This window comes from Sarcophilus harrisii, chromosome 4 (genome assembly GCF_902635505.1).
Source record: "Sarcophilus harrisii chromosome 4, mSarHar1.11, whole genome shotgun sequence".
NCBI lineage: Eukaryota > Metazoa > Chordata > Mammalia > Dasyuromorphia > Dasyuridae > Sarcophilus > Sarcophilus harrisii.
Window position 1 is genome coordinate 2,813,030 of NC_045429.1, and position 27,096 is coordinate 2,840,125.

Consider the following 27,096-nt stretch of genomic DNA (forward strand, 5'->3'; position numbering starts at 1 on the left):
AGGGCAGGGACTTCTTTTTTATCATTTGTCTCCTTGGCACATAATAAGCACTTGGAGATAGAGATAGGAATTGGGCTTTTGTTTTTATTGGCACGGAGACTTCCCAGGGGAGGAAACTCCCCCCTGTTCACTCCCGGCAAGATGCATCATCTTGGAGACCTCTCAGGGACCACATAAGTGAGAGGTGTGCGAGCTGGTCTTCAATCCGGACCTTCCTGACCAATTGCCCTTCACGGTTGACCCCTGAGAAATGCGTTGGCAGTTGGGAGGGGAAGGGGATAAACTGCAGGACCTGGAATTAGGGTGACCTGAGTTCAGATGCAGCCTTAGACACTTGTGGCCTTAAACATGGCACCTAACTTTTGCCCGTCTCAGTTTCCTCATCTGTAAAGTGGAGATAACAATAGTGTCAACAAATGAAATTCTATTTGTAAAGTGCTCAAAGCACAACCTGAGTACCCGCAATCCGTTTGTTCAGTCGCCCCAGGAAGGCCTTTCCTAAGCGGGAAGCTTGTGCTCGATCTCTTCCATTAAGTGCTCCCCGGCCTCATATCGTGGCTCAGCCGTGAGCTGCATGACTGCCCGGCCACTTCCAGACACTATCCGGCCGCTCTCAGCCTTCTTTCCTCGAGTGCACAGTGTGTCTGGAGCGGGACACTGGGTGAAGTCCCAGCTGGGCTACAGGGTAGGGAGGACCCTCATCCCTGCCCAAGGTCTCAGACCTCAAATGGGACACTTTCTGCACAGCCTGAGCATGGGTATTGTTCACAGCCCAGAAGTAGGGAGTCTGTGACATGTTTAGGAGATGGCAAATGGGTCGGGTTTTCCAGGAAACCCGGTTCCATGAAGGGAGGAGGGAAAAGTCGGACGGAGAGGCGCATTGAATCCAAGTTACGGCAGCTTGGTTAGCGAGGCGACCGACCTCGGGCTGCATCCAGCAAGTGGCCCAATCAGAGTCGAGAGTTAGCAAGGTTAGGAAGGTTTCACTTGGAAGCTGGGTGAGGGTCAGGTTAGACTAGAAGAAACTGGACATGGGGATTGCGATAAGGAGGCTGCTGGCTTCCTCCGGGCCAAGGTGAATGAGAGCCTTGACTCTGTTCCAGCTCATTCTTGAGCTACAATGGTGGCTGCACGATGGAGGAAGGAGACTGATGGGTTATTATGGAAGCAGGAATGGGGGGACTGGGCAACTAATAGGGGATTGGGAATGAAAGTTGGAGGTGACTGAGGTTTAGAACCTGGGAATATTGTGCCAATAACAACCCTCTGGGAAAGGAGGAGAAGAGGTGGGGGGTTAGCTTGTGTGGTGGAAACCTCTGCTGAACCCCTTGAAAATTCAGGTCTGGAGACCCATGTAGATTTGGGAGTCATCCACATGGAGGTAATAATTGAAGCCATGGGAATGGATGAGGCTATAGAGGGGGAGACCAGGTCTGACCTGAATGCTCAGAATTAGGGGGTGGAGCCCATAAAAGGGGCAGAGTGCAGGGTCATCACAGGCAGAAGAGGAGGGAACCTGAAGAATGAGGAGCTGACTAGAAGACCATCGGTTCCATCCTAAGAGGGCCCTCAGAGGCCATACCATCATTTGGCAGATGAAACAGAGAGAAGTTAAGTGATGTGGCCCATGTGTCAGTGAGGGGCTCAGGTGGGATCTGGCCCCAGGGCTTCCTGAGGATGGGGCCAACATTCTGTCTCCCATCCTGTCCTCACCAGAGTCAGATCCAGAGGAGAGCTCTGTTGGGATGAGGATAGACAAGGGATGACTGGATTTAGGGGAAAGCAGCTTTGAGGGAACAGATTCATATGGGATGTGGGATGACTCCTAGGTTGGGAGCCCGAGGGACGGGAGCACGCTGAGGTGGCTCAGTCTTTAGAGTAGACCACAATGGACGTACGTTGCTAATGGCCTTTCTCTCCAAACTTCACATACACTATTCTCCCCCTCACTTACGTTCTTGGCAACTGATGGCAATGCAGGCCTTTCACCACTTAATATTTTTGAATTTCTAGAATGTCTCTCCTATGTTCTGTCCTATTAGAATTTAAAAAGTAGGGATGCTTTGTTTTGTTGTATATCTAGTAAGTGTTTAATTAATGCTTATTGATTGATTGAAATTCCTAGCTCCCTTCAAGGCTCACTTCCCAGGCCACCTCCTCCAGGAAGCCTTCCTTCTTGGATCCTTGGTTGTTGATGTCTCTCTAGATTGTTTTGTCTTTGCTTTTCTTTGTCCCTGCCTCATTCCTCCAGTAGAATGCAAACTCTCTGAAGGGAAGAGAGAGCAGAGGAAAGAATGCTGGCTCTCATGGACTTTGTCCTGTCTCTCTGTGATCTTGGGAGAGTTGATTAATATTCTTTTTGTTTGTTTGTTTGCTAAGGCAATTGGGATTAAGTGAGTTGTTTGTTTTTTGCTGAGGCAATTGGGGTTAAGGGAGTTGCCCAGGGTCACACAGCTAGGAAGTGTTAAGTGTCTGAGGCCAGATTTGAACTCGGGTCCTCCTGACTCCAGGGGTGGTGCTCTATCCCCTGCACCAACTAGCTGACCCAATTAATGTTCTTAGGACTCAGGTTCTTCAACTGTCAGATGAGAAGGTTGGACTATGAGACCTCTGAGTCCTCCCCTTCTAGATCTAGCATCTTGTCTAGATCTAGATCTTGTCTTGGTTGGTATCCTTAGAGCCTGGTACAGTGCAGACACCTGGCGTGGAGGGAGTGCTTGGCTAATACTTGTCACAATGAAGGGCTAAAAGAGAGGAGGAAGTATGACCCTGGAGAAAAACTGGGGCCAGAGGACAGGAGATGTAAATTTGAGCCCCTCAGACTTGTAATACATGGCTTCTCAAATTGGAAGGATGATCACTTTCAGGGATGCTATGAAGACCTAATAAGTGAAGACTGAAGAGCTCCATCAATATTCCATCAGTGTCAAAAGAAACTCCATTTCCTATTATTTGAGATCAAGAATTATGGAGATGAGCTCAATTGTTGGTTGGGGGAAGGAAGGGACTGATGAGATATGAGTGAGATGATGACCTGTTGAACAAGGTCTCCAAATGGAATTTTGGATGTAGATGGAGGGATTAGCCTATGGAAAGGAAGTGTTGCATTTATCATCCAAGGAGCTGGATCCAGATCTCAGATCCACTGCTAGCTAGCTGAGTGACTTTGGGTATAGCACTGAACTTCTCTCAGTGGCAATTTGCTCAAAGGTTAAAAGGAGGGGGAGTTAATTGACCTCCACTGACTCGTCCAGCTCTCAGTTTAATAAGTTGGATGATATGGTTGGGTTATCTATTAAATGTCTCCTATGTTCCAGGAGTTATTATAGGTGCTTAAGATACAAAAAACAAAATGAAACAGTTCCTACTCTCTAGGAATTTATGCTTCATCAGAAGAAACAACCTATATCTATATCTATATATAAAGTAAATACAAAATATAGTCAATATACATACAAGGGAGCAAGTGCTACCAGCTGGAAGGAGAACCAAGAAATGTGTCATATGGGAGGTTGCTCTTCAACTGAGACTTGAAGGAGGTTTGGAGAGAATCGTATGATCGGGAAGTGCATTCCAGTTATGGTCATTAGTCATGAGATAGACGCTATCACATCTGAGAAGCGGGAAGAAGGTTGAGGAAGATCTTCAAATGCTAAACAGAGGACTTTATGTTATCCTTGTTGTTTGGGGTCAAATTGGGAAGGAATTTAAATGCCACCAAGGGGATTTTGTTTTGATCCAGAGGTACTGAGATTTTTTGAGAGGAGGAGGGCATGGTCAGATATAGTCACGTTAGCCACTGTGGCAGAGTGTGAAGGGAGATGATTTAGAGACACAATTAGAAAGCTAGAGCAAAAGTCAGAATGGGAGGTGATGAAGGCCAGAATATTGGGAGGGGGCTGGACATATGGAAGAACTTTTGTAGAGGCAAAATTTGGAAACTAATAATATGTGGAAGGAGGGAGATGGAAGAGTCTTAAGAGACTGGGAATTTGGATGACTGGGAATGTTGGTGCCCTCAACAAAAATGGGGGAATACCAAAATGGGATGGGTGCAGAAGGGGAGAGAATGAGTTCATTTTGGGACATGGCTGAGCTTGAGATGTTTGAAATGTCTACTAGACAACAGTTGTTGATCAGGATTGTAGCTCAAGACCAAGACCAGGACTGGATTCATAGATCTGGGATTGATCTGTATAGAGATGATAATTAAAGATAGGGAGGCTTATGAGAGAAAAGAAAAAGAGGGTTCAGGACAGAGCCTTGAAGTACATTCACACTGAATTAGGTTGAAATGGATGGTGATATCCCACAGAAGATGGAAGGAGGGCAGCCCAGAGAGCCTTTGTCACAGATCCCTAGAGAGAAATGTGAGTCCAGGATGCTGCAGAGAGATTAAGAAGGAAGAGGACTGAGCAAAGAAAATTGGATTTCACAGTTAAAAGCTCAATTTGGAGGGAATGTTTTCATTTGAATGAGAAATGAGTGAGAGCGTAGGAAGAGGAAGTATAGGCAGGGACAATGGATCACATTTTCTAGGGTTTGAATAAGAAAAGTTTAGAACCCCCTCAAGAGGCTGGGATGATCCAAAGAGGATTTATTTTTCAGGATAAGGGAATCTGAGGCTTCTTTGTAGGCTGTGGGATAGCAACCAGTAGATAAAGCAAGACTGAAGAGTATCCCAAGTCAGGCTGATGGTGGGGACAGCTGGCTAGAGAAGATGGGAAGGGACGGCAGGGACAAGGTTACATGTAAGAAGAAATTCCACCTCATTTTTAGAGAATGGACATTGTGACTTATGAGAATTATGAGAAGAACGTGGACCCAGTGGTGGATGACCACATTTTCTCAGTGAAATATGAGGCAGACTCCTTAGGATGGAGGATGGAAGGTGGAAGTATCCTGGCAGGCTTCAGGAGAAAAAAGATTTGGGGCAGCTGCTGTGGGGATTGGAATGGAGACTTAATTGGTAAGGATTAAGACTGCTCAGTTGCAAAGAAAGCCCGATTGAGATTTGATACCATCAACTTGTGTGACTTGATGGCTGCCATTTAGGTGGGGTCTTCCACCTGCAGGTGAGGCAGGTGGGAAAAGGAGCCAGGAAGGAGGAAGGAGGGAATTATTCCGAACTGGCCAAGGTGAGGGGAGCCAGCTTGCAGACTGGAGGATGGCACTGAGTGGGGCAGGCTAGCCAAAGATCATCATACTGAGGCAAAATCATTCACTTTAGTGGGGAACTGGGGGCTGGGAGAGATGGATGTTCATTTTTGTTTTGCGTCCTCACGATCTGGCAACAATGCCTGGAAACCCAGTAAATGCTGGGATGAATGTGTCCATAGGTCTAAGGTTGCAGGTGTGAATCCTATTTATTTAGTTGAAAGGTCTTCAGCGTTAGGGTCCTCACAAGCCACAATGGCACCGCTTTAAGTAATGGAAAAGAAGCTTGTGTTTTGACCTTTAAGAGCCCAGCTGACTCAAAAGAAATCAGAATAGTGTATTCCTTTGGCGAGTTGAGGAATGGACCTTGGGCAACGCTTGATGGAGGCAAGACCCTCATGGCCTCTCGGAGGCAATGGGAACAGGAGAATGTCTCTGATGGACTGGAACAATGAAGGACCGCTTCTTGAAGCCAGAGCTCAGAGGCTCCATTTGGAGATTTTTAAAAAACGCAGTCTCTTATCCACCCGAATCTCACGATACTAACTTTATATTTTGTTTTTACCTTTTCAGGCCACTTTCAACATACAACAGTCTAACAGACAAACATCTTGTGGGCTACTTCAGCAATATAAGAATCAGGAGGCATCTTCAGAGAGCAGGGCTGGTAAGTCTTCAGTTCCTTCTCCCTTTGTCTTCTTGGGAGCTCGTGTCGTTTCAGGTTGAAGTGACGCTCGTTTTCTCAGCTTCTCTTCAATCTTCGAGGTCTGTTTGAGGCGAGATCTAGTTAAAAGAGAGGAGAGGTGATGATGGTGGGCAGAGGTAGGCGAAGGGGAGGATGGGCCAAGGATGACTTGCTTCCAGGGCAGAAGGCAAGCTTTAATGGTGGAAAGGATAGGCTAGGTTGGTGGAGGAGCTACATGATGGGCCCGGATCATTCCCCATCAGGAGCATTGCTTTGTGACCAGCAATGTGTATATTCATCTTCCACACGGTATTAAGCAGGCCTGTGTATCCAGACTTGAGTCTTCACTACCTCAGGAGACAAATCCTGTAAGGAAGTTCACACAGACTCTAGAAAAGCAAAGCCAAGCCACTTGATGCAAAGAAGCATTTTCCAAAGCATTGGGAGAAGTGGGATCGCCTGGGTTCAGTTACTGAAGGAACCATCATCCAAAGCAGTGGTTCTCAAAGCAGTAGTTCTCAAAGTGTGGTCCAGAGCATCCTGGGAATCTCTGAAATCCTTTCAGAGAGTCTACAAATAATTCGTTTTTATTTTTAATGTGATCAATATCTATAACTATAAACCATATAAACTCTTTAGACAGATCCTCAATCATTTTTAATAGGATAAAGATATTGAGAACAAAAGTTTGAGGACCACTGGTCCAAAGCATTGACTTCCAAGGCTCTCTTATAGCAGCCAAGAAAACACGCTTCCCTTCCTTTCTCATTAGCAGCAGAAACCAGAGCTAAGCCATGGAAGGCACCCATCATGCGGAATAGTAGACTGGGCGCAATATTGTGGGTCAAGGACTGGGGTTCCCATATCGCTTCTCTCCCCATCTGAGGGGCCTTGGGCAACGTGAGTCTCCTCAGTAAAACAAGAAGATGGAGCCTTGGGTCCTCCAATGTTCCTTCTAACCTAGGGGTGTGATCCTGTGACAACAGTCCTTCCACAATTTAGAACTGACTAAACTTAGCCTTGATTTAGCATGGATAATGAGTTCAAATACGGAGCTATTGGAGAGGTGTTTCCTTTTCCTTCTGGCACCCAATCCCAGGGGAATTCCTGCCTCACACGGTCCTACACTGGTTTCCATTCTTCTCCAACAAGATGGGTCCCAAGGTCTCATCACTGATGGTGACTCACGGGTCAAGTTCTTCACCATTTTAAACTCAGCTGAATTTGTCTCACAAAACTGAAGGGGCTCTTCATTCTGCTCTCCTTAAGTGTGAAAATGCCAAGGGACAAAGTAGGGAATGGATAGGACTTTTCCATCCAATGTGAGGAGGGCAGCCCAGCCATTCCTGCCCATCTTGTGTGCCTTTGTCTCTGTGAGCCCCCGAACATGCTGGGGGCCTGCCCTGTGGGCTTCTATCATGGTGGCGGTAGCAACACAGTGCTTCTCCTGTCTCCTTGTCACAAGACCGTCCCTCTTCTGGTCCCCCATTTCTTTGATGACGTCCTTTGGTCTACAGTTGCTGTCTCTTGTATTCTTCTTGTGTTGCTTCTGGGTATTGTGGGGGTCCCCTAAGACCCTGCCCCATTTCTTTTCTTAGCTCTTTCCTTTTTCCACCCTTTTTTGACCTTTCCTCCTCAGGTTAGCTCACAGGATACTCTTTCCCTCTGTACCTTCAAGGAGATGACTTTGCTCCTGAAGTTTCCTGAAGTCTACAAAATGTGATGGCTTCCTTCCTTCTGGTTCCATAGGGATCATGAAGCATGAGCCATCATGGGGCACACAATGGGCAGTCCCTGCTTTTCAAGTCACAGGAGTGTGGCGGAACCTTCAGGGGCAGCTTCAGGGTCCTTTCATTTTGCAGATGAGGAAGCTCAGGCTCAGAGACAGAGCTAGAAGGGACTTCAGAAGCCATCTTGTGTAGGGAAGTCAATATGTATACTGTGAAGGGACTACCTTTCACCCATAACAGTAAACACATTAAAAGCATTGGAATAATCTCATTAATAAATTTTAATTTAATTTGTTAATCGACACTTCTGTAATGCTTACATTATCTCAGTTGAGTTCCACTATAACCCTGTGAGGTAGTTACAGAGATAATATTCTCTCCCTTTTACAGATGAGGAAACAGTTTGAATTTGAGGAAGTTAAATAAACTCTTTGAGCAGTTAGGTTTCCTAATGGATGGTGTGTTAGACCACAAGAAAAGCTGAGTTTAAATCCTATCTTGGAAAGTCATGGGTCGGAGGTACTGAAGCTCAGAAGGAGTTAGGCTGCTGGGAAGAAAGACGGCCAAAGGGCATCTCTGCTTCTACTGGGGGAGAAGAGGGAGGCCCCGAGATGGCTAGGCGGGGGCAGCACACTCCTGTTTCACTTGTGTGAAGGACACGGGGACTTGGCCAAGCAGAACAAACCCGGCTAAAGGGGAGGTGGGGCCATCGTGAAGAGGGCCCCGAGCTGCCGCCGATGAATCAGATCTAGTGGCCCAAGAAACTAAGCCTTTTGGGCGATGGGGGTCGGTTTACTCTCCTTCTCTGACGATCCCTGCCTGATTGGACCTTGTGGAAATGACTGTCATTGTGCCTCAGTTTCCTCGGCTCTGAAATGAGGGGGTTGGACTAGATGGCCACAATCTCTGAAGCCTTGGAGCCCAAGATAGTTCACCCAAGATATAAGGGGTGAGCCGCTATCAGTGATACTGGGAAGACTGTGAATGGGGGAAAAATCTTAATTTTGGGAGAAAAAAGATGAAGAGAATAGAACCTGAAAACAATCGGCCAATGATCTTGACTTCAACTTCTCCCAAAGTTCTAGAATGTATGAGGGAGGGCTAGTAAAGCTACAGGGAAAGAAGCAGTGACCGCCAAGAGCCACCATGGCTTTCTCCAGAGCGGGTCATCCCAGACTCCCCTCCTTTCCTTCTCTGGGCAGGATGGCTAGCGTTAGCTCGAGGGAGAACCAGAGAGTTTACCGGGATTTGATGGCAGCATTGGCCAAAGCCTCTCAAGGCGCCCTTGTAGGAAAGAGAGAGAGATAGGAGCTCACTTCGTGGATGGACTTGGGTCTGGCTCGATGACCAGACTCATCATCGTCAGGCGTTCATGGCTCCATGGCACCTCGGGAGGTCTCCAGTGGAGCATGCTCGGACCTGTGTGGGGCTCTGAGCTGTTTAACCTTTCTCCGTGACGTGGACCAAGACACAGAGGGTACGTGCATCGTGTCCGACGGTGGCCAAGAGCGGGGAAGGGAACGGACGGGGAGCCGGACGCCCCAATGAGGAAGGTGGTGTTCAAAGGGACCTTTGCAGGGCAGACGCTGAGCTTGATCGAGTAAGGCGGAATGTAATAGAGCTCAGTCTCGGGCTCGGATCCGGAAAGCCCCCCCTGCACCAGATGGACTCGAGAACAGTTAGACAAGTTTGCTCGAGAACATCGTTGGCTTTGGTCATGGTGGGAGGTGACCCAGAACGGCAATATGCAGTGGTGGCTGGCATGTAGAATCTGGGGTGAGGGAGTTGAGGCAGGCATCCAGGAGGAGGGAGGTGACAGCCCCTGGCTCTGCCCAGTGCAGCCCCATTTGGACGACTCTATTCGGGTCTGGAGAACATTCTGTGAGGCTGGATAAAATGGCAGAAAGACCTGAGTCCATGGTGGAGGGGAAGTAGTGGAAGGGATGGCAACTCTTTGGAGAGGAGGGTCTCAGGCAGGATGTGAGAGATGGAGGGAAGGTGAGCCGGCTAAGCTCTGGCTCCCCACCCCTTCCCTTCATCCAGACCCTCGGTAACATAATTCTGGCTGCAATCTCCCCTGTTCTATCTGAGTTTAGTCTTCATCCCCTTCCCCACTGTTCTACCTGGACTTACTCTTCATCTCCTTCCCCACTGTTCTACCTGAGCTTAGTCTTCACTCCTCTCCTCCTTTCTATTGCTCTGATGCTGCTGATCGTCTCCCCTCCCTTGCCTTCTAAGACCCCTTCTTCCTTTTGGTCTCTCCCTATCTCTGTTTTCTTCTCAGACTTCCAGGTCTTCTTCAACTACTTCATCTTCTTCCTTCTGATATATGATTATCACTTAGCACAATTCATGGCACATGGGAGGGACTTAATAAGTGTTTACTGGCTGTTTGATGAGTGTGCCCATCCCGTAACTGGGGCTGGCTGCCTATTTTCTTTTCTTCCTCCACCATTTCTGAGCAATCGTACCCAAAGATAGACTGGAAAAGGACATTGGGGGGCCATCTAGGTTAAACCTCATATTTTATAAATGAGAAATATGGAGAGTTTAAATAACTTGACTAAAGTCACACTGGTGATTAGGGGCAGAGACAGAATTTAAATCTGGGCCCTCTGTTCTCCAGGGCACCCCTCATGATTCTGGGGCTTCACTCATCACAAGTGTATGTAGACAGGCCCCAAATCTATTGACCCACTCCCATGCTTTCCTAAGTTCTCCTCCTGCTTTCTAATGGCTTGATTGACAGTAAATGCCCTGCTGGTTCTGAAAACTCAACATTGCCCAAACATAGCTCATTATCTCTCATCTTACGCTCTAGACCTTCCCGAGTTCCTTAATTTTATAGGCGGTACCCCCATTCTCCCAGGTATTTAGACTTAAAGCCTCAGAGTTGTCACTGATTCTTGCCTATTTTATAGAATCGCAGAATGATGGGGTTGCAAGTAGCCATCCACCTAAAGCTAGACCTGAGAAAGACTCTAGACTACATTTGGGGAAGGGGTTACATGGTTTCAGACCAATCTCTTGGGCTTGTTCCGCCTGCACTTGCATTATTATGCAATCAAAGTGGGCTTCAGAATCTTGACTCTCACCGTTGGAGCTGTCCAAAAGTAGAATGAGCTGGGGGTCCCCCACTGGAAGTCTCCAAGCATTGTCTGCATGTTGGAGCTGTTGAAGAGGAGAGTCCTTGCCAGGTATGGAGTGGACCAGGCAGCCTGGGGCTCTCTTAACTCTGGATTCAGTTGAGTCTAGGATTCTGGGAATCTGGACCCCCCCCACCCCCCACCCCGGACAGCATTCTTCAGTGGATTTGTGATCTCATCACTGTGGCTAGCCTCTGTCATCAGTGTAGCTGGCAAGCTCTCCATAGCTTCTCATGTATGTGAAAAGCTATCCATAGCTTCTCATCTTATGTGACTCTTGGACCCCTTCTTCTCCAGCTTATCTTAGCTTTTTACAATTTTTTATATTTTATATTTACCAAGGCAGGAAAATTACTACAATTTTTTATATTTTATATTTACCAAGGCAGGAAAATTACTAAGTGTGATACTGAAAAGTTATTTAAAAAATTAAACAGTCTGAACCAACTAGTAATTTACCTCTAATTGAAAGTAAGCTTCCTGAGGGCAAGAACTGATTTTCACTGTCTTGATATATCATCAGCACTCACCCAGAGCCTTTAATTTCTTTTGATGTTTTCTGGGACCCGCATTTCCTCAGGATAGGGTTGCTGGAGGAGGAGGACATCTCCCCTGCCATTGCTGAGCCTAAAACCAGAGATAGTAAAAGTTGGAAGGGATCCCAGTCACTATCTAGCCAGCTAACAGTGTGCATTTATGTAGTGCCTACTGATATTCTCATTGGATTTCATTCAGTGCCTATGTGCACTGTTGTTTACCTGACGAGTGGTCATCCAGGCTCAACCTCAAGACCTGCAAGAAGGGGAGCCCATTGCCCTTTGAGGAGTCCTAATCTATAGGAAGAGTTTCCAGTATCCAGCCTAAATTGGTCTCTTTGATCCTTTCACCCTATTTCTGCTTTTCTCCTCTGCATCCAAATGGATAAAATCGAATCTTTCCTCCCCATGCTAGACGGCAATAGTTTCCATAACTCTAGAGAGGCGGTATGATACAAGCTGCCTCCCACACCAGTTAGCTGTGTGATCTTTGGAAACCCATTTAACATCTCGGGAATATGTTTCCTCGCCTGAATGTGGGGGCAAAAAAACCTCTGGTACGTACCCAATAGGGCCTTTAATAGGCTCCAGTAAAATCACTTGCACAAAGTGCTTTGGAAAACTTAAAACGTTTTATCTATTTGGGGTCTTATTCCTAAGATTTAGCCTTCGGTCTAAGAGTATCTGGTGAATTTCTTATATGTGTGTGTAGTAGGATGATCAAAGGTATGCACACATATGTGCATGTGCAAATCTGTAGCCAAACACGCTTACTCATACCCATCTCCTCACATATGTACATTCATACATACATGTACAATGCACACACACAACACATATCGGCTCTGCCATTTATATGCGGTCTCAGAGAATTGTCCCTGAGCTGAGTGACTTGTCCAGAGTCATTCAGCCAGTATAGATCAGACTGACCTTGAGCCGATGTCTTCCTCACTCTTGAGATGGTCCTCTTAGCTATAAACCACGAGCTTATGTTTTGTACATAATGGGAGTTTAATAAATGCTTAGTGGAACTTAGAACTTTTGCAAGAATGTGCACATGTTGCAACAACATGCTTTGTTTATTTTCCAATGTGCTCTTGTAAAATCACCTTTTCTTATGGGGATGGTGACAGGAAGGATGGTTGGTACAAAGAATACCCAGGCTCATCAGGAGAACATGTTTGAGCAAATGAAAACCCAGCGGCAGATTTGTAATATACCACCTGGCCAGCCTCAGAATGAGGAGGAAATGAGAGGACCCCAATCTTTGTTCTTTCTTCTTGGCTGATGAAATATTCATTGACAGTGAAAGTTTATCAACTATTGTTCTTTTCTTTCCACTTAGAAACCACCTGTCTCTCCTACAGTATGCAAGTGCGCTGTCTCTCTCTCTCTCTCTCTCTCTCTCTCTCTCTCTCTCTCTCTGTGTGTGTGTGTGTGTGTGTGTGCTGGGGTTTTCTATACAGGTATCTTGTTTCTTCATTGCAGATCTCAAGAAGTGGAAGAATACTCTCTGAGAAAGAATACAGACAGAACATCATGAGGAAGGACCACCAAAAATTCACCAGAGAATACTTAGCTTATGCTATATTCAAAAAGATCCTTGAAATGGAGGTAAAAATTGTTTTTTTATTCATATTTACTCACTTAGTGTTTCCGTTTTAAAGTCTATTGCTGTAAGCAAAAGGACTTTTCTCTGTTTCTAGCCATCAATAATAAAATGACAATTCTATGGCTCTTTGAAAGCTCACTGAAGCAGCTTGGAGCTTCACAAAAAACCTGGGAAAAAGGAGCTGTTTTAGGGATCATTATCCCTGTTTCACACAGGAGAAAACAGAGGTACAACATCCCTGTGGCTTCTTGCCCATAGTCAGTTAGGCGGGCAATGCCAGAGATCTGAAACCAGAACTTGGATTCCATTCCCATTGTTCCCTTTGCCCTGCCGTGCATCCCCTCCTGTGCCCTTCTCCTTTAGGCCATATTGCCCAACCACATTCGCCCCTGAACACTCTACACGTGTCCTTTATCTGTCATGACATTTTTAGTGGCGTATCCAACTAATGTGATAAAGTGCTTCGGCCTTGCCCCAAGCAACTTGTAGTTTCTAGCATCGACAACATTTTAATCTCTGGGAGAAAGCACATCACTTCTTGACTGGACCACGGAGCAGTAAATCAGAAGCACTGGCTCATAAAGCTGTTGACCTGGGGAATTCAGTCAACATTTATGAACGACTCTAGAATTGCCTATAAAAGAATCCTAAATATATATAACTGCTGGTCTGAATTATTGTCACAGTGCCAGTGCACTGAGGAAACCTTCAATATTCTTCTCTAGCAAGTCTTCTGTTAAGATACAGTGTCCCTGTTTGTTTTCCACGTCCTGAGTATAGCTTGTATGTTTCCAGGTGTCGAGTTTGTCTGAGTAAAAAGAAGGCTTTTGTTTAAAATCGAGAAGCAACACCAGGGGCTTCATTATTTGTGTTTCAGCCATGGAAACCCTCTGACAGAAGCAGCCCACCGCTGCCTCGGGGTAGCGTCATGGAGCTGGCCAGAGAGTGGGATCGTGTAGCGTAATAACCACTTTGTGTCTTAAACACTGAGAACTGAGCCGCCCTCATCCAAAAAAATGAAGCCACAAAAGAAATTAAGATCATTGCCTTAGAGATAGGAGAGCCTTTGAGGTCATTTAATCTGCCTCCCTCACTTTAGAAATGATAAAATTGAGACCAGGACAATAAAGTGGTACACACACGCTCACTCACACATACACATATTTATATAAAGTCTATAGAAAAGTACTTAACTATTCTATAACTTAAAGTAAAAATACCTAAACATATAGCTTAGGAAAAGACTATAGATAAGTACTTAACTATTACATAATAACTTAAAGTACTTAAAATATATACTTTATGAAAAGATTACAGAAAGTATTTAACTATTATATAGTCAAGTAAAAGTACTTAAATCTACTTAACTATTATATAATAACTTAAAGTAAGAGCACTTAAATATATAGTCTATGAAAAGACTATAGAAAAGTACTTAACTATTATATAATAACAAAGTAAAAGTACTTAAATATATAATTTATGAAAAGATTATAGAAAGTACATATATATACAACAAAGAAAAGTACTTAAAGTATAAGCCTATATAAAGGCTATAGAAAAAAGGCTAAAATATAACAATTTAAATAAAATACTTTCTGTAAAGGCTATAGAAAAGTCCTTATATATAACATAAATAAAAGTACTTAAAATATAAACCTATGTAATGGCTATAGAAAAGTACTTAAATAAAAATAAATAAAATCCTTAATGAAAAGTTCTTAAATACAGCATAACAGCTTAACTAAAATACTGAAATATAAACTAGCATTCTGTCTCTATATCTTCCCACCTTTATTGCATATTACTTCCATCTTCTCCTATTATTTCTTACCAGCCAGCCAGACCCTCTTACTATTTCTTGTCAATGAACCCCCGTCCCACTTGTTCCTTTGACCTGAAGTCAGAGACCATCTCCTCCCTCCCCCAAAGCTTTTAGTGCTTTTATCTTGTTCCCTTTTGGACATACTTGGAGATGCTCACATTGCCCAATACACAGTGCCCTAAAGGAGCAAGCGTGGCCCCACTTGGTCCTTGCACGCTTGGTACTGGGCATGGTACCTGGTACCCAGGGAGCATCTAGTAAATATTTGCTTAAATAAGCCTATACATGTGTGAATTTTAACCAGGACCTTCGTCTCTGCATTCTCCATCACTGATCTATCTTTGAATCTGTCTCCCTGTCTCTGTGTCTCTCTGTCTCTTTATGAGAAGCAGCCAAGTTTAGTAACTAAAAGATTGCTTTGAAACCAGTCCTACTTCTGACCCATGCTGACTGGGATCTGGGGCCAGTGACTTAAACTTTCAATACTTTAGCAACTCTCTAAGACTATTAATTGCAGAGAAGAGTTCTTGCTCTCTCTCCTTCCCCCATCTCTGCCTCTGCATCTGTCTCTCTCTCTCTGTCTCTCTCTGTCTATTGCTGTCTTTCTTTCACACTCTCTTTTCCTCCCATCTCCCTCTGTCTTTCCCTCCATCTCTCTCTGTGTCTATCTGTCTTCTCTCTCTCTCTCTCTCTCTCTCTCTCTCTCTCTCTCTCTCTCTCTCTCTCTCTCTCCTCCCCCCTTCTCCCCTGTCTCCCTCTTTCTCTCTGTCTCCCCTGTCTCTCTCTTCCCTCTGTCCCTCTGTCTCGTCTCTCTTCCTCTCTCTCCCTCTTGACATCCCCATCCCCACTCACTTAAGTATATTATCAGAAAGATGGTTAAAAACAGAAAAAGATAAGAACACCCTACAGCTTTAATCAGGGATTTCCCAGGTTCCACTTGGATGTTTATCCTCTTAAGGACTCTGGGAATCACTTGAGAGGAGAGTTCCATGATGTAGTCACGTCTGGTGGGATTTCCTCATGGACATTTCTCTCCCCTTCCTGCCCCTCCTGTTTAGCACAATTACCAAATGGAGCTCAAGAGGCGACTGGAGGCCACTGCTCAGAAGGAACGTGTGCAGAGAGTCAAGGTAATGAATGGCAGACTTGGGGAGCGCCTTTTGTGCCGTGGCTCTGGGGTGGCCAGGGCTGAAGTGGATGGGCTTTCCTCTCAGTGCACAACTGATGTGACCTGCTCCCCTGATGGCCTGGGCTGTTGGAGGGACTTCTCATTGTGTGACCCTCTCAGTCCCCAACCCCCCTTCTCAGTCCTGACTGGTGGGTCCACAGGGAATGCGAGAGAGGTTCCAGTTGTGGCTTTATCCCTGTGGGGAACCCTCAGAGAAGAACGCCCTTTCCCCAGGGCAGGCCAGTTCCTTCTCCGAATCTTAGAGGCTTAGAGAGCTGCTTAGAACCCTGAGAAGCTCATGTTTGCCCATGGTGGACCATGTGTGCCAGAGGGAGGGCTTGAACCCCGGTTAGTTTTACCTCCAGGCCAGCTGGCGACCCTATCTGATTCTTAGTAAATAGAGACAAGATAAAAATGCATTGTTGCAAGCGTTTCAATGAACATTTGGTAGGAGCCTGAGATCCTCCAGGAGTTTTAAATCATCAGAAACTTGTGCAAGTTGTAATTTTGACATTGGTTGGAAATATAAAATTCTTTAAAAATGAACTGTTAGTGCCTTTGTTGATGTGTCTAGAACGGTGTGAACTAAATTATTTTACTAAGAACCTTTCCATATCCAAGAAAGCATCACATAAGAGAAAAGGCAATAAGGAGCCGAGGGAGAAGAGCAAAGTCTGCCGTTTCAGATGGGTGATCTTGAGTGGACACTAGGAGGCATTATCCAAGGGAAGGCCAGGGAAAACAGGGAGTAGGAATCAGTGTTTGGGAAGGGTTAGTATTCCCATGGAGAACTCACCTCGTTGTTGGTTTTGGCAGGAGATTCTCCTGGTAGATTAGGGAATGCTGTATCCAGCAAAAGTCTTCCATACACTGACTGATCCTTTGGGTCAGGGACCGCGCCGGGTACTTGGCAACAGACAGACGTGGACTCAATGACTATTCTTTCAAGGGGCCAGCATGGGACCTTGGGCAGCAAGTTCCCTGTGCAGAATCCTGGCATGAGCAGCCCCCAGGAGTGTCCGAGGTTCCTGTCGGCTTCGGCCGGGCTGACTCGGCTGCTGGTTTCATATTGGATGCAGATCCGAGGCTTCTGCAGGCAAGTTACATCTTGTAACTCCTAACACTGAGTACATTCAAAGCCCCCAGATCAGAGCCTTCTTCTCATATGTAAATCACTAAAATGGAAAGATGAAAGTATTTTCAGTATTTCTCTTTCCTCATTTGTGAAATGAAAGAGTGGACTGAAATCCCAGGAGCTAAGAGTGGGGCATCTACCTAGTCCAGCCAAAGTGGTCTGCAGTCACTTCCCCACCCATGGAGTCTCAAGACTCCTTCGTCTGTAGCTTTGCCTGGGCTGCCTCCTGGTGTCAGGCCCCATCTCCCTTTATGACATTTTGAGTTCTTTCCCTTATTGATGCCCCCAAATTGCTTTGTATTTTTTTTCTTGTTTCACTTCACTCATTACTGCGAATTTCAACCCTCAATAAATATTTGTTGATTTGAATTGAATAATTAAATGAGGAAAGGGGGACTCTCCCTAAGGATCTCAGGTGGTTTTGTACCACAACATTCACCAAAGACTGAAATTAAGTTAGAGAAACCGTGATAGTGATTTGTTAATGATATAAAGCTGAAGTTGACACCTGTTGAGAGGGAGAACTGTAATGAAAAGTTCTCCAAAGGCTACAACATTGGGTTAAATCTAAAGAGAACAGTATTTAATGGGAATAAATGCAAAGTCCTAGACTAAGGATCAAGAAGTTAACTTCACAAGTATATGATGGGGAAAATGTACCTAGAGAGCAGGCGATTTTATGAAATGACAGTCTTTGAGAAGGAATAGCAGAGACCAAAAGTCATCTTGTTCCTAAAACATCTGTTCTGTAAAGATCCCCCAAGTGGTCATATAACTTTGGCCCTAAGAACTCCAGTGAAAGGGAGGGAGCCACTCTGCTGCGACAACCCATTCCACTCTTGGATGCATTTTTAGTGGGTTGTAAACTCAATATCAGTTATTTGAATATAGTGGTCAAAAAAGCATTGGAATCTTCACCTAAAACTAGAGATCAGCCTCCTTATTTTCCCATACACTCAGTTTTTGGTGTCACATTTTAGGAAGGATATTTTGATAAACTGGAAACCAGAGTGGGGTCACCATAAAGTGAAGAGGCCTAGATCTTTCTGAATAAGAACAACTGGAAGAAGTCTTTAGAATGAAGAGGAGAATACCAATCAGTTGGCTGGGGAAGGAGGGACCATGATAAATAACTTTTTCACATATTGAAAGGGCTCTTCCATGGAAGGAGGGATATGAATTATTCCAATGGACCTCTGAGGGTCAAATTAGAAGCTGTGAAGGAAAGTAACAGAAAGACTGTTATGACTTCATCACCTAGAGCTGCCCCAAAATAGAAAGGGATAGCACATTTTCTTTCCCCTTCATTACCTGCATCTTGAGTGACCCCTTTTCAGAGATTTCCTATGCAGTTACGAGTTAGACTTGATGAGTTGTGAGGTTTCTTCTAATTGGGATTCTATGATTTTTTTCAAGATACCATTTCTCATATATCATTATTCTTTTTCTTTTCTTTCTTCTTTCCTCTCTTCTTCTTTTCCTTCTCTTCATTCTTTTTCTCTTTTCCATCTATTCTTCTACCATTCACTTTTAATATTATAGCCATAAACTCTGTGAGAAAGACTAGTAAAAGAGGGCACATCTGAAAGGTTTCAGTATAATGGGATTTTATGTTGTCCAATTCAATTCAACCCACATCTATTAAATCCATTTGGTGACCGAGGCCCCTTCCTCGACCAAAGACAAAAACAAAATAGATTATGGTTGTCTTAAAGGAACTGCCATTCTATTGATCAGATACAATTGGCACACAAATCAAGTAAGATAGTTTGAGGGAGGGGTCAGCAGGGGAAACTCCCCAGAGGTTCTGACATAGGAGCTGCTGTAGAGGGCCATGTGCATTCTGAGAGTCAGAGGCAGAGGAGCACACTCCAGGCATCTAGGGATGGCTTTGCAATACATACAGCTACCTCCATTTTGGAGAGCCTCTGTCAACCAGTTTGGCTACGGGCATTGGGAGGGGGAGCAAGACAGAGCCAGACTAGAGAGATGCATTGGAGTCAGTGTGGATATCCTTGGGCTAAGGGATTTGTTTGGGATGGTTTTGGAATGCAGGACGGACGAGGTTAGACCTGGGACTGGGGAAGGTGATTTTGCTTGCTATGTGAAAGATGGATTGGAGAGAGAAGAAATGGAAAGCACAGAACCAGTGAGGAGATTGCCTTAGGTAGTTCAGGTGAGAGGTGATGAGGGTGTGATCAGTGAGTTGAGAGGAGGCACATGGGAGAGACTTAGTAGATGGGCAAGCCTTGAAGACTGATCAGATGGAGGGATGGAGAAAGGTAAGTTGAGGAGGATCTGAGGTTCAGCCCTAGTTCTTTACTTACTACTTGCCTGCCTTGGCCAGGGCTGGTATTTGTGGCTGATTTTGGGGCACTAGGTGGTATTGCTAAAATGCTGGATTTAGAAACAGAAGGAACTGAGATAAAATCTTGTCTCAGACACCTCCTAGTCCTGTGATTATAAGAAACTCGCTTGATCCTTCTCTGTCTCAGTTTCCATATCTGTCTAATAGGAATAGTAAGGGCCCTTCTCTCCTAGGATGCTTGTGAGCATGAAATGAGATGACATGTCAAGTATTTGGCAACTGAGCATTTTATGTATGGTGGCTACTGTTATTTGTTACAATGCCTCACTGAGTCAAGGGCTGGTCAGGTAAAAGTCTATATACATGTTCATGAGAGGGGTCAGCTCAGTGATCAGTGTCATAGTCTAGAATCATCAATTCTTAGAATTGGAAGAAGCCTTAGTGATCATTTTGGTGATTCTGTTTTGTAGCAGGAATCCCTTTGCCACATGCTTGAAAATTATCTCCTTGTAGTTCATTGTGACAAGGGACTCACTATCATTTTTGTCCCAGGATCTTTCTTCACCAAGGAAAACATCCCAAGTTCCTTCAACTGATCTTTTTAAGACATGATGTTGAAGAGTTGTTGCATATCTCAGAGTACTAGATTGGAAAAAGAGGGGTCCTGGGCTTAAATCCTAACTTAATGCTAATTACCTGAATGGCCACTTTACACAGAGAGATTTTTATAGACTGGTTAGTGGATCACATGCTCTGAAAAGTTCTTCCAAGGTTAAGTCAATAAATCTCTATTAACTATCCACCATGTGTTAGGTACTGTGCCCAAAATGGTCCTGTTATCAAGGAGCTCATGATGTAAGATAGGAGATGACATGTAAACAACTACATATAAACAAGATCCAGACAGGAGATACTTGACATAGGGAAGACACCAGAATTCAGGAAGTTCAGTAAAGGCTTCTTGGAGGAGTCTATGAATGTGCACCCAACACTAGATTGTCCATTCTTCATGGTTGAGCCTTAGCTAAGTGCAGGGGCTCATTACCAGTAGGTATATCCAACCAACACTGTATTCTATTAACCAAATGCAACAAAACTTCATGAATATACCCTCACAGCAAAAATAGGCATTTAATAGATCCTGTGATTGTGAGGACAGAAAAGCAAATATTGGCATTTGATAGACCATGTGATTATGAGGAAAAGAGATAGGATATGAGAATAATGAAGGCAATGTGTGGTGCAGAGTGCTGGACTGATCATAGCTGTATCCTCTCCAAACTGAATATTTGTTTTCAGCAAAAGTGATAATCTCAAGGCAAAAAGAATTATTGTCAACAGATTAGAGTTCTTCTCTGAGAGAGGGAACCGTTTGTTGCCAGCTTGGAGGATAAATTGAGCCAACACATAGTTGACAACAGTGAAACATAAAAGGAGTAGGAAGCTTTCATTTGGTTGTATAGCGCTACATTTTTCTCATCTGGATCAGAACACTTGCAAACATCAAGGCTGGTTTGATGAAAATGATAGGGAAATTCACTTTCATCAAAAATAAAGTACAATTGAAACTTAGAGAGATGCAGGATTCTTGACTCAGTGAGAAAGTAGCTGAAATCTAGTTTTATGCTGATAGCAATAATCCAAAGCTTTTTGTGATGCACTGAAGGCTATTTATGGGCCAAAGACCTACAATGCATCTAAACTTCTCAGTGCTGATAGAGTCACACTGATTAGTAATAAGGACATCGTCCTAAAGAGATGAGCTGGACACTTGCAGAGTGTTCTCAACAGTCCATAACTAATCAGTGATGAAGCTATTGATTGTTTATCTCAAGTTGAAATCAATCACTCCTGATCTGAAGTTCCAACTGAAGAGGAGATTTTAAACGCCATTAGACTACTTTCTTTTGTAACAAAGCGCCGGGGACTGACTCTATTCCAGCTGGGATTTACAATGTGTGAGTCCATTTCTCATGTAAAACTGACTGAAATTTTCCAGATTATATGTCAAGAGGAAGTTATGCCCCAAGAGTTCAAGGAAGCCTCCATTGTCCATGTCTCTAAAAGTAAGGGTAGAGTGTCCTGTGACAATCACAGGAGGTGGGTCTCTATCATTGCTGATAAGATTCTTCTCAGAATCCTCCTTAATAGGTTGGCCCTACCCATGGCAAAAGGTCATCTATCTAAGACCAGTGTGGCTTCAGGAGGCTGAGGAACAGTTGATATGTTTACTGCCCAACAACTCCAGGAGAAATGCCAGAAGAACAGCAGAGGTCAATATAGACTTGTAGATCTGACCAAGGCTTTGATAGTGTCAGTTGTGAAGGCTTATGGAAGATTATGTCAAATGCCTTCAGTGCGGAAAAACATGGAAACAAAGTCAGCTACCACACTGATGATAAACTCTTCAGCCTGAAAAGGCTCCCAGCCAATATTAAAATGGAGGGAATGTTGGGGCAGGATTTTTGTTTGCAGATGATTTTGCCTTTAAGGGAGCCTCTGTAGCTAAGATGCAACAAAGTATGGACCAGTTCTCTGCTGCTTGGGCTGATTTTGGTCTAACAATTAGCACAAGAAAACACCATCCTCCATCAACCACCTCTATGGGAACCCTCCGTTTCAGCAAATGGAGAAGCAAAAATGGACAACAACCAAGCAACCAACCAGTAAGCTGATGGCCATCGATGAAACATCCAGTGGCAGCTCTTCACTTTTTCCTTTCAGAGAGATGAAAAGGGGACAAAGTCACTGAAAGGGACCGGTATAGACGCACAGGGATTTTACAGATAAACTCAGAAATGACACGTGTAGATGGAGATCAACCACAGAGTTCTTTGACCAGCTGTTAAAAGTTAATTTCAGAAAAGGGACTTTTCAACATGAAATCTTTGTCCAGTGACCAAGGAATTTCAGCCTCATGAGAATCCAACAATATTCATAATGATTTTATCAATAAAATTATCAATAAAACAGAAAGAAGAGATGGAAAAAATGTAAGGATGACTTACAGGTTATCTTTGTAGAAGCAAATAAAAGATTGAAGATTTATTTCAAAGTGTCCCCAAAGTAAATATTACTTTATGGGCTGCCAGGCCATTTCTCTTTGTAATATGCTTACTGAGCATAAGAATGAGGTCACTGTGAAAGTTATCGTAACCAATTTAATAATACTTGTTATGTATTAAGAAGTCGAGACATTCTATCAAAAGATTTGAGTCAACATACACTTTGATACTTGGTTACCTACAGTGAAAAATCAGGCTTAGTACAGGAAGGCAAAATGTAATATATTAAAATATTAAAAAATACAATGTAAGATTGAGAAATCAGGGGACAAAGATTGATAAGCTACTCATAGTTTCCTGCCTAAATACCTTGAGTATATTCTTCACGAAGGCAGAGAAAGTGAAACAGTATTCCAGACAGAAGATCTTAAAAGGGGGAGAACAAACATTTTCTCATGAAGCCGTATTTTTCCTGTGGATTCATTCCAACTATTAAGGTGAAGGGAAAAATCACGAGCACATTTGCATGTAACCTAAGGACATGGTGTGAGATTACAGGAACTCGGACTAGAACTGTGTAAACAATCTATTGGTTTGAAAAAGGGAATTGGATAAGAGTAACGATCCTGGCAGTCCATCTCTTGGAGAAGCCTGATGGCTATGTGTGGAGGGGCTACCCAAGGAGAGACATCCAGGTCCGAGTGCACCTGGGTAACCTGTGTGTGTTCTTCTCCCACCACCCCCCCGCTCTTGGCTTGGCAAGGCAGCCAAGGGCAACCCTAGAGTAGAGTCTAAAGTCATTGAGCATGAACATCACAAAGCCGCAGAAGATTCTAAGCAGTGTTGCCTCACAAAACAATCAAAAGCACCTGCAGCCAGAGAGAAAACAGACTGTAGGAGCCCTGGTGTGAGATCATTCTGATAGCATTTTTGGATCTCGCTGGAAAGAAAGCAGCAGATAGTCGGGAAATGTGACAGATCTACTGGCATTTCTTATGGTTTTCTGTTCTCTTCAGGGACAATAGTGGAACTACCACATTTTTGCCTGTATTATTTCAGTAGCTGATGTTCTGAGTCATAGCAGGAGCTGTTGGGAGAAGCATGGTGGAGAGCCTTTCGGTGAGGATCAATGGCGTTGGCGTTAGAAATGGAAATGAGGCTCTTGGAGGGGTAGGGCAGAGACCAACTAAAGAGAAGAGGAGTTTGGGGAATGGCACAAACTTGGTACAGAAGGATGATATCGTCGTGATGGGGGATTTCGGTTATCTGGATACCAGTTGGGATTCCGACTCAATCAAAATCAGAGCAGTTAGCGAATATTCCACTTGCTGAAATGACCCTTCCAAAGTAGAGGAAGCGATTGAGCAAAGGTATTCAGGATCTGATTCTGTCCAGAAAAAAGAAATTGTTGCTGATGTAGAAGTGACAGGGAAGCGAATAACCGGCCGATGGTGTTTGTGATCAAGGTGAGAGAGAAAGTATGAAAGATCTGACCCAGAGCCATGATCTGGGAAAGCAGCATTTAAAGAGTTGGGGAAAAGAGTAAAATTCTATGGGAAAATCAAGCCAGGAAGGAGCTTTCTCAGGGATGAAACAACAAAGAGACAAATAGAAATAAAGAAAAAGGGGGAAAAGTCATTATAGAGACCGGTTTAGATGCACAGAAATTTTATAGATAAACTCAGAAATGACATGTGTAGATGGAGAACAATGGTAACTAACCGAGGCTTGATACAGAAGATTTAACACGGTCTTGTAGGAACTGTATCCAGAGCTCTGAACCTCAGAATGAGTTGAGGTTGATGGTTAGTGCTGTCAACCAAAGAAGGGTTTTTTGGTTTGTTTGTTTAGTTTTGTTTTTTGACCAATTGGGAATAGGAAAAGGATCAGAAAGCGTAGAATCAGTTGTCTTTATGACAGCAAAGGAGGATGGTGTTGAGCCAGTTGAATATTTAATTATTATTATATCTTTCTGTTTTCTCAACTAAGAATAGAACCACAATGGGTAGAAGGGAGTACAGAACCTGTAGCAAGAGCACAGATAGTGGGGCATTTGTGACTTCCTCTATCTGGTCAGCGATTGAGTTCCTCTTGGAGGTTTTGGACTCAGGGAGTTCACCTATGATTCAGGGGGAGGGAAAGACCGTCAGCCTCCCTCCAGAATGGCCTCTGGGCCCCCAGTCCATCTCCTTTCTCTTTAATGTGCTCAGACCCAGACTTACAAGCTGTCTCCTGCTAGTTTCTCCCTTGATATAACTGGGATGAGAAAGAGGAAGAGGAATAGTAGTGGCGTCCATTGTGTCTTTCTAGTAGCTTGTCGGCTACCTGAGGATCAGGACTCTTGGCTCCATCGTGGTGGTGAATCAGGCAGGCAGTAAGCATTTATTGGGCACCTACTGCATACTAGGCCCTGTGCTAAGCACTTGGTACTGCTGGAGCCCCTGTTTAGGAGCAGTTTAACACATGCTGGTAAAATTGAAGGGATTTTCTCAGTGACTGGAGTATGGAGTTCTTGGCTTCCTTGGCTCAGTGCCCTGTGCAGGGCTCCTTCCCGCCCCCAGACTACACGAGTGCCACCCTGCTGTTACCTTGTCCAGTTACCTGTCCTGGACCCTCCTTCACAGGCTCTGTGCCAGACATGGCAGCCACCTGCCAGGTGAGGAGGGGCTATTATTGATGATTATCAGACTTATAGATGAGAAAACTGATCCAGAGTCCCGGAGGCAGGACCTGGACCAGGGAACAGTCTGAACTCAAGCCTCCCTGCCCCAGGCCCAGCACAGGGGCCCTCTGGGGTCCTCTCCTTGTTTCATTTGCATTTTTAATCCCCTTTACTCCGACCACAGTAGGGACTTAAGGACTGATTGTTGATGGCTGTTTTTTTTTGCATAGCACCTGCACTACACCCTGGTAAAAAGTCCTGCTACCAGCCCAGTTTTGATACTTGAGGAAACTGAGGTGGCAGAGGTCTACCCGTCCAGTGTAGCTCTAAGTGCGAGAGTTACATTTAAATCAGGCTCTCCTGACGCCAGGCCAAGCCATCTCTGATTTCTGCCTGAGTGTATAATGTCTGGGGCCGGGGGGGGGGGGGCAATGGCAACGGGGGCCTCAAGGAAAGCCCTTTAAAGGAGGTGATGTGGAGGGGAGAAGGTTCCCCAAAAGTCGACAGAGAGGAGGGAAGGGGAGGCGGTTCCAGACCTGGGATGGTTCCTGCAAAGAAGGGAGAAGAGAAAAGCACAAGTTGTGTTCAGGAAACCTGGAAAGAGCTTAAGCCAGACTGGGAAGGGGCTTGGAGAGCCACCAAGAAGCTTGTACCCCCAAAGCCGTGGGAGCGCAGAGGCTTCTGGACCAGAGACTGCTCCTAAGTTAAGGGATGCCAGCTTGGTAGCTGTGTGGGTGAGGGGCGGGGGGGCAGGAGGGAGGCTCTTAGTGTAGCTGTCCTTGGAGAGGTCCAGGATATGTGAGCCAGGGGAAGGGAGGTAGTGTGAGCTGGGGGGATGTGTGAGCTGGGGGAGGAAGGATGTGTGAGCTGGGAAAGGATGTGTGAGTTGGGGGGAGGGAGGATGTGTGAGCTGGGGGAGAGAGGATGGATGAGCCAGGGTGGCTGTGGTGTGAGCACTGAGATGGTGATGCTTGTAAGAGGCAGAAGTTAGAACTGACGATTAGAGGGGGGGCAGGCAGACTAAGTGATGCAGTGAGTGAAGGCACTTGGAGGTGAAGGGGGTGAGCCTCCCCAGCAGGATGTTCCACGGCTGGGATTTGTAGAGAGAAGGGGCCCCACGGGCTCGGAGGCAGCTGAATTGGGCTGAAATCTGAATGGGGAGAGCCAGGGAGATGGCCGAGAACACAGAGGAAGAAGAGGAGGAGGGGACCAGGAGGAAGGAGCATCCTGCAGGAGTGATGTCAAGGGAAGAGACCCTCGACTGGATCACAGTGTGATGGTGTAGAAGGGCCAAAAAGGGCGAGGAAAGCCCATGGGATGGCGTCTGAGCATGTGGGGGTCCTTGGAGAGGGTGGGTCCAGCAGCATAATGGAAGAGAAGCCAGATTTGGGGGCTGAGCAGGGGGCGGGAGCTGAGAAAGTGGGGCCCCGTGTGGAGATGGCTTCTTTGAGGAGTTTGGCGATGAAAGGTGAGGGTCAGATCTCGTTTGAGGGAGCAGTAGAGTGAGGGAAGGGTTTCCCCCAAGGATGAGAGCTCTGGTGTTTTTAGGCATTAGGGCAAGAGCCAGCAGATCCATGTTGAAAATGAAGAGGGGAAGTGCTAAACGGAGCAAAGTCAAGGAGGATCCGGGAGGAGGAGCTGGCCTGAGAGGAGGGTTAGTGTCTCTCCAGGAGGCAGGAGGAGCATAGGCGCGGGGGGTGATGGGGGCCACCCAGTCGGCCCCGGTTTTTCACTTTCCTCAGCCCCAGACCAATTAGTTGTCAGATCACGGTTTTTACTCCCACAACATGGAGGTAAACTGCACTCATGATCCTCCCTTTGCCCTCCTCTTCACTCCTCCTTCCTGCCTTGTCCCATCCCTGGTTCTTCCAAAGCCCAGCCCAGAGCCCGCTTCTACACTAGCCTCCAAAGCCCAGCCCGGAGCCTGCCTCTACACTGGCCTTCCTGTTTGCCTTCCTTATCAGTTCTTTCTGCCTCCTGACGGTGTTTACTCTGTGACTTGAGTTCACGTCTCAGGACACCTGTCATGTCACCTCCAGCCCTCCCCTCTCCCCATGAGCCAGGGCTGACCCGGTCTGTCCGTTACCCCCAACCCCTAGCAGGCTCCCAGCCCCGAGCAGGCCCCCA

The 27,096-nt window shown here is 45.3% G+C and overlaps 1 protein-coding gene across 9 annotated transcripts in view; it reads left to right on the plus strand.

The window, feature by feature from the left end:
* ERICH3 (glutamate rich 3) overlaps nucleotides 1–27,096 on the plus strand; it is a 132,697-nt gene that overhangs the window by 20,600 nt on the left and 85,001 nt on the right. For 6 of the 9 annotated variants that reach the window (XM_031968873.1, XM_031968872.1, XM_031968870.1 and 3 more), the window contains exons 2-4: nucleotides 5,731–5,824; nucleotides 12,743–12,868; nucleotides 15,750–15,821. In XM_031968873.1, coding sequence (XP_031824733.1) covers nucleotides 5,731–5,824; nucleotides 12,743–12,868; nucleotides 15,750–15,821 — 292 coding nt within the window. Of the gene's footprint in view, nucleotides 1–1,472; nucleotides 1,611–5,730; nucleotides 5,825–8,718; nucleotides 9,050–12,742; nucleotides 12,869–15,749; nucleotides 15,822–23,217; nucleotides 23,427–27,096 lie in introns of those variants that run through there. The other 3 variants (XM_031968868.1, XM_031968869.1, XM_031968871.1) reach the window with 3 other exon arrangements.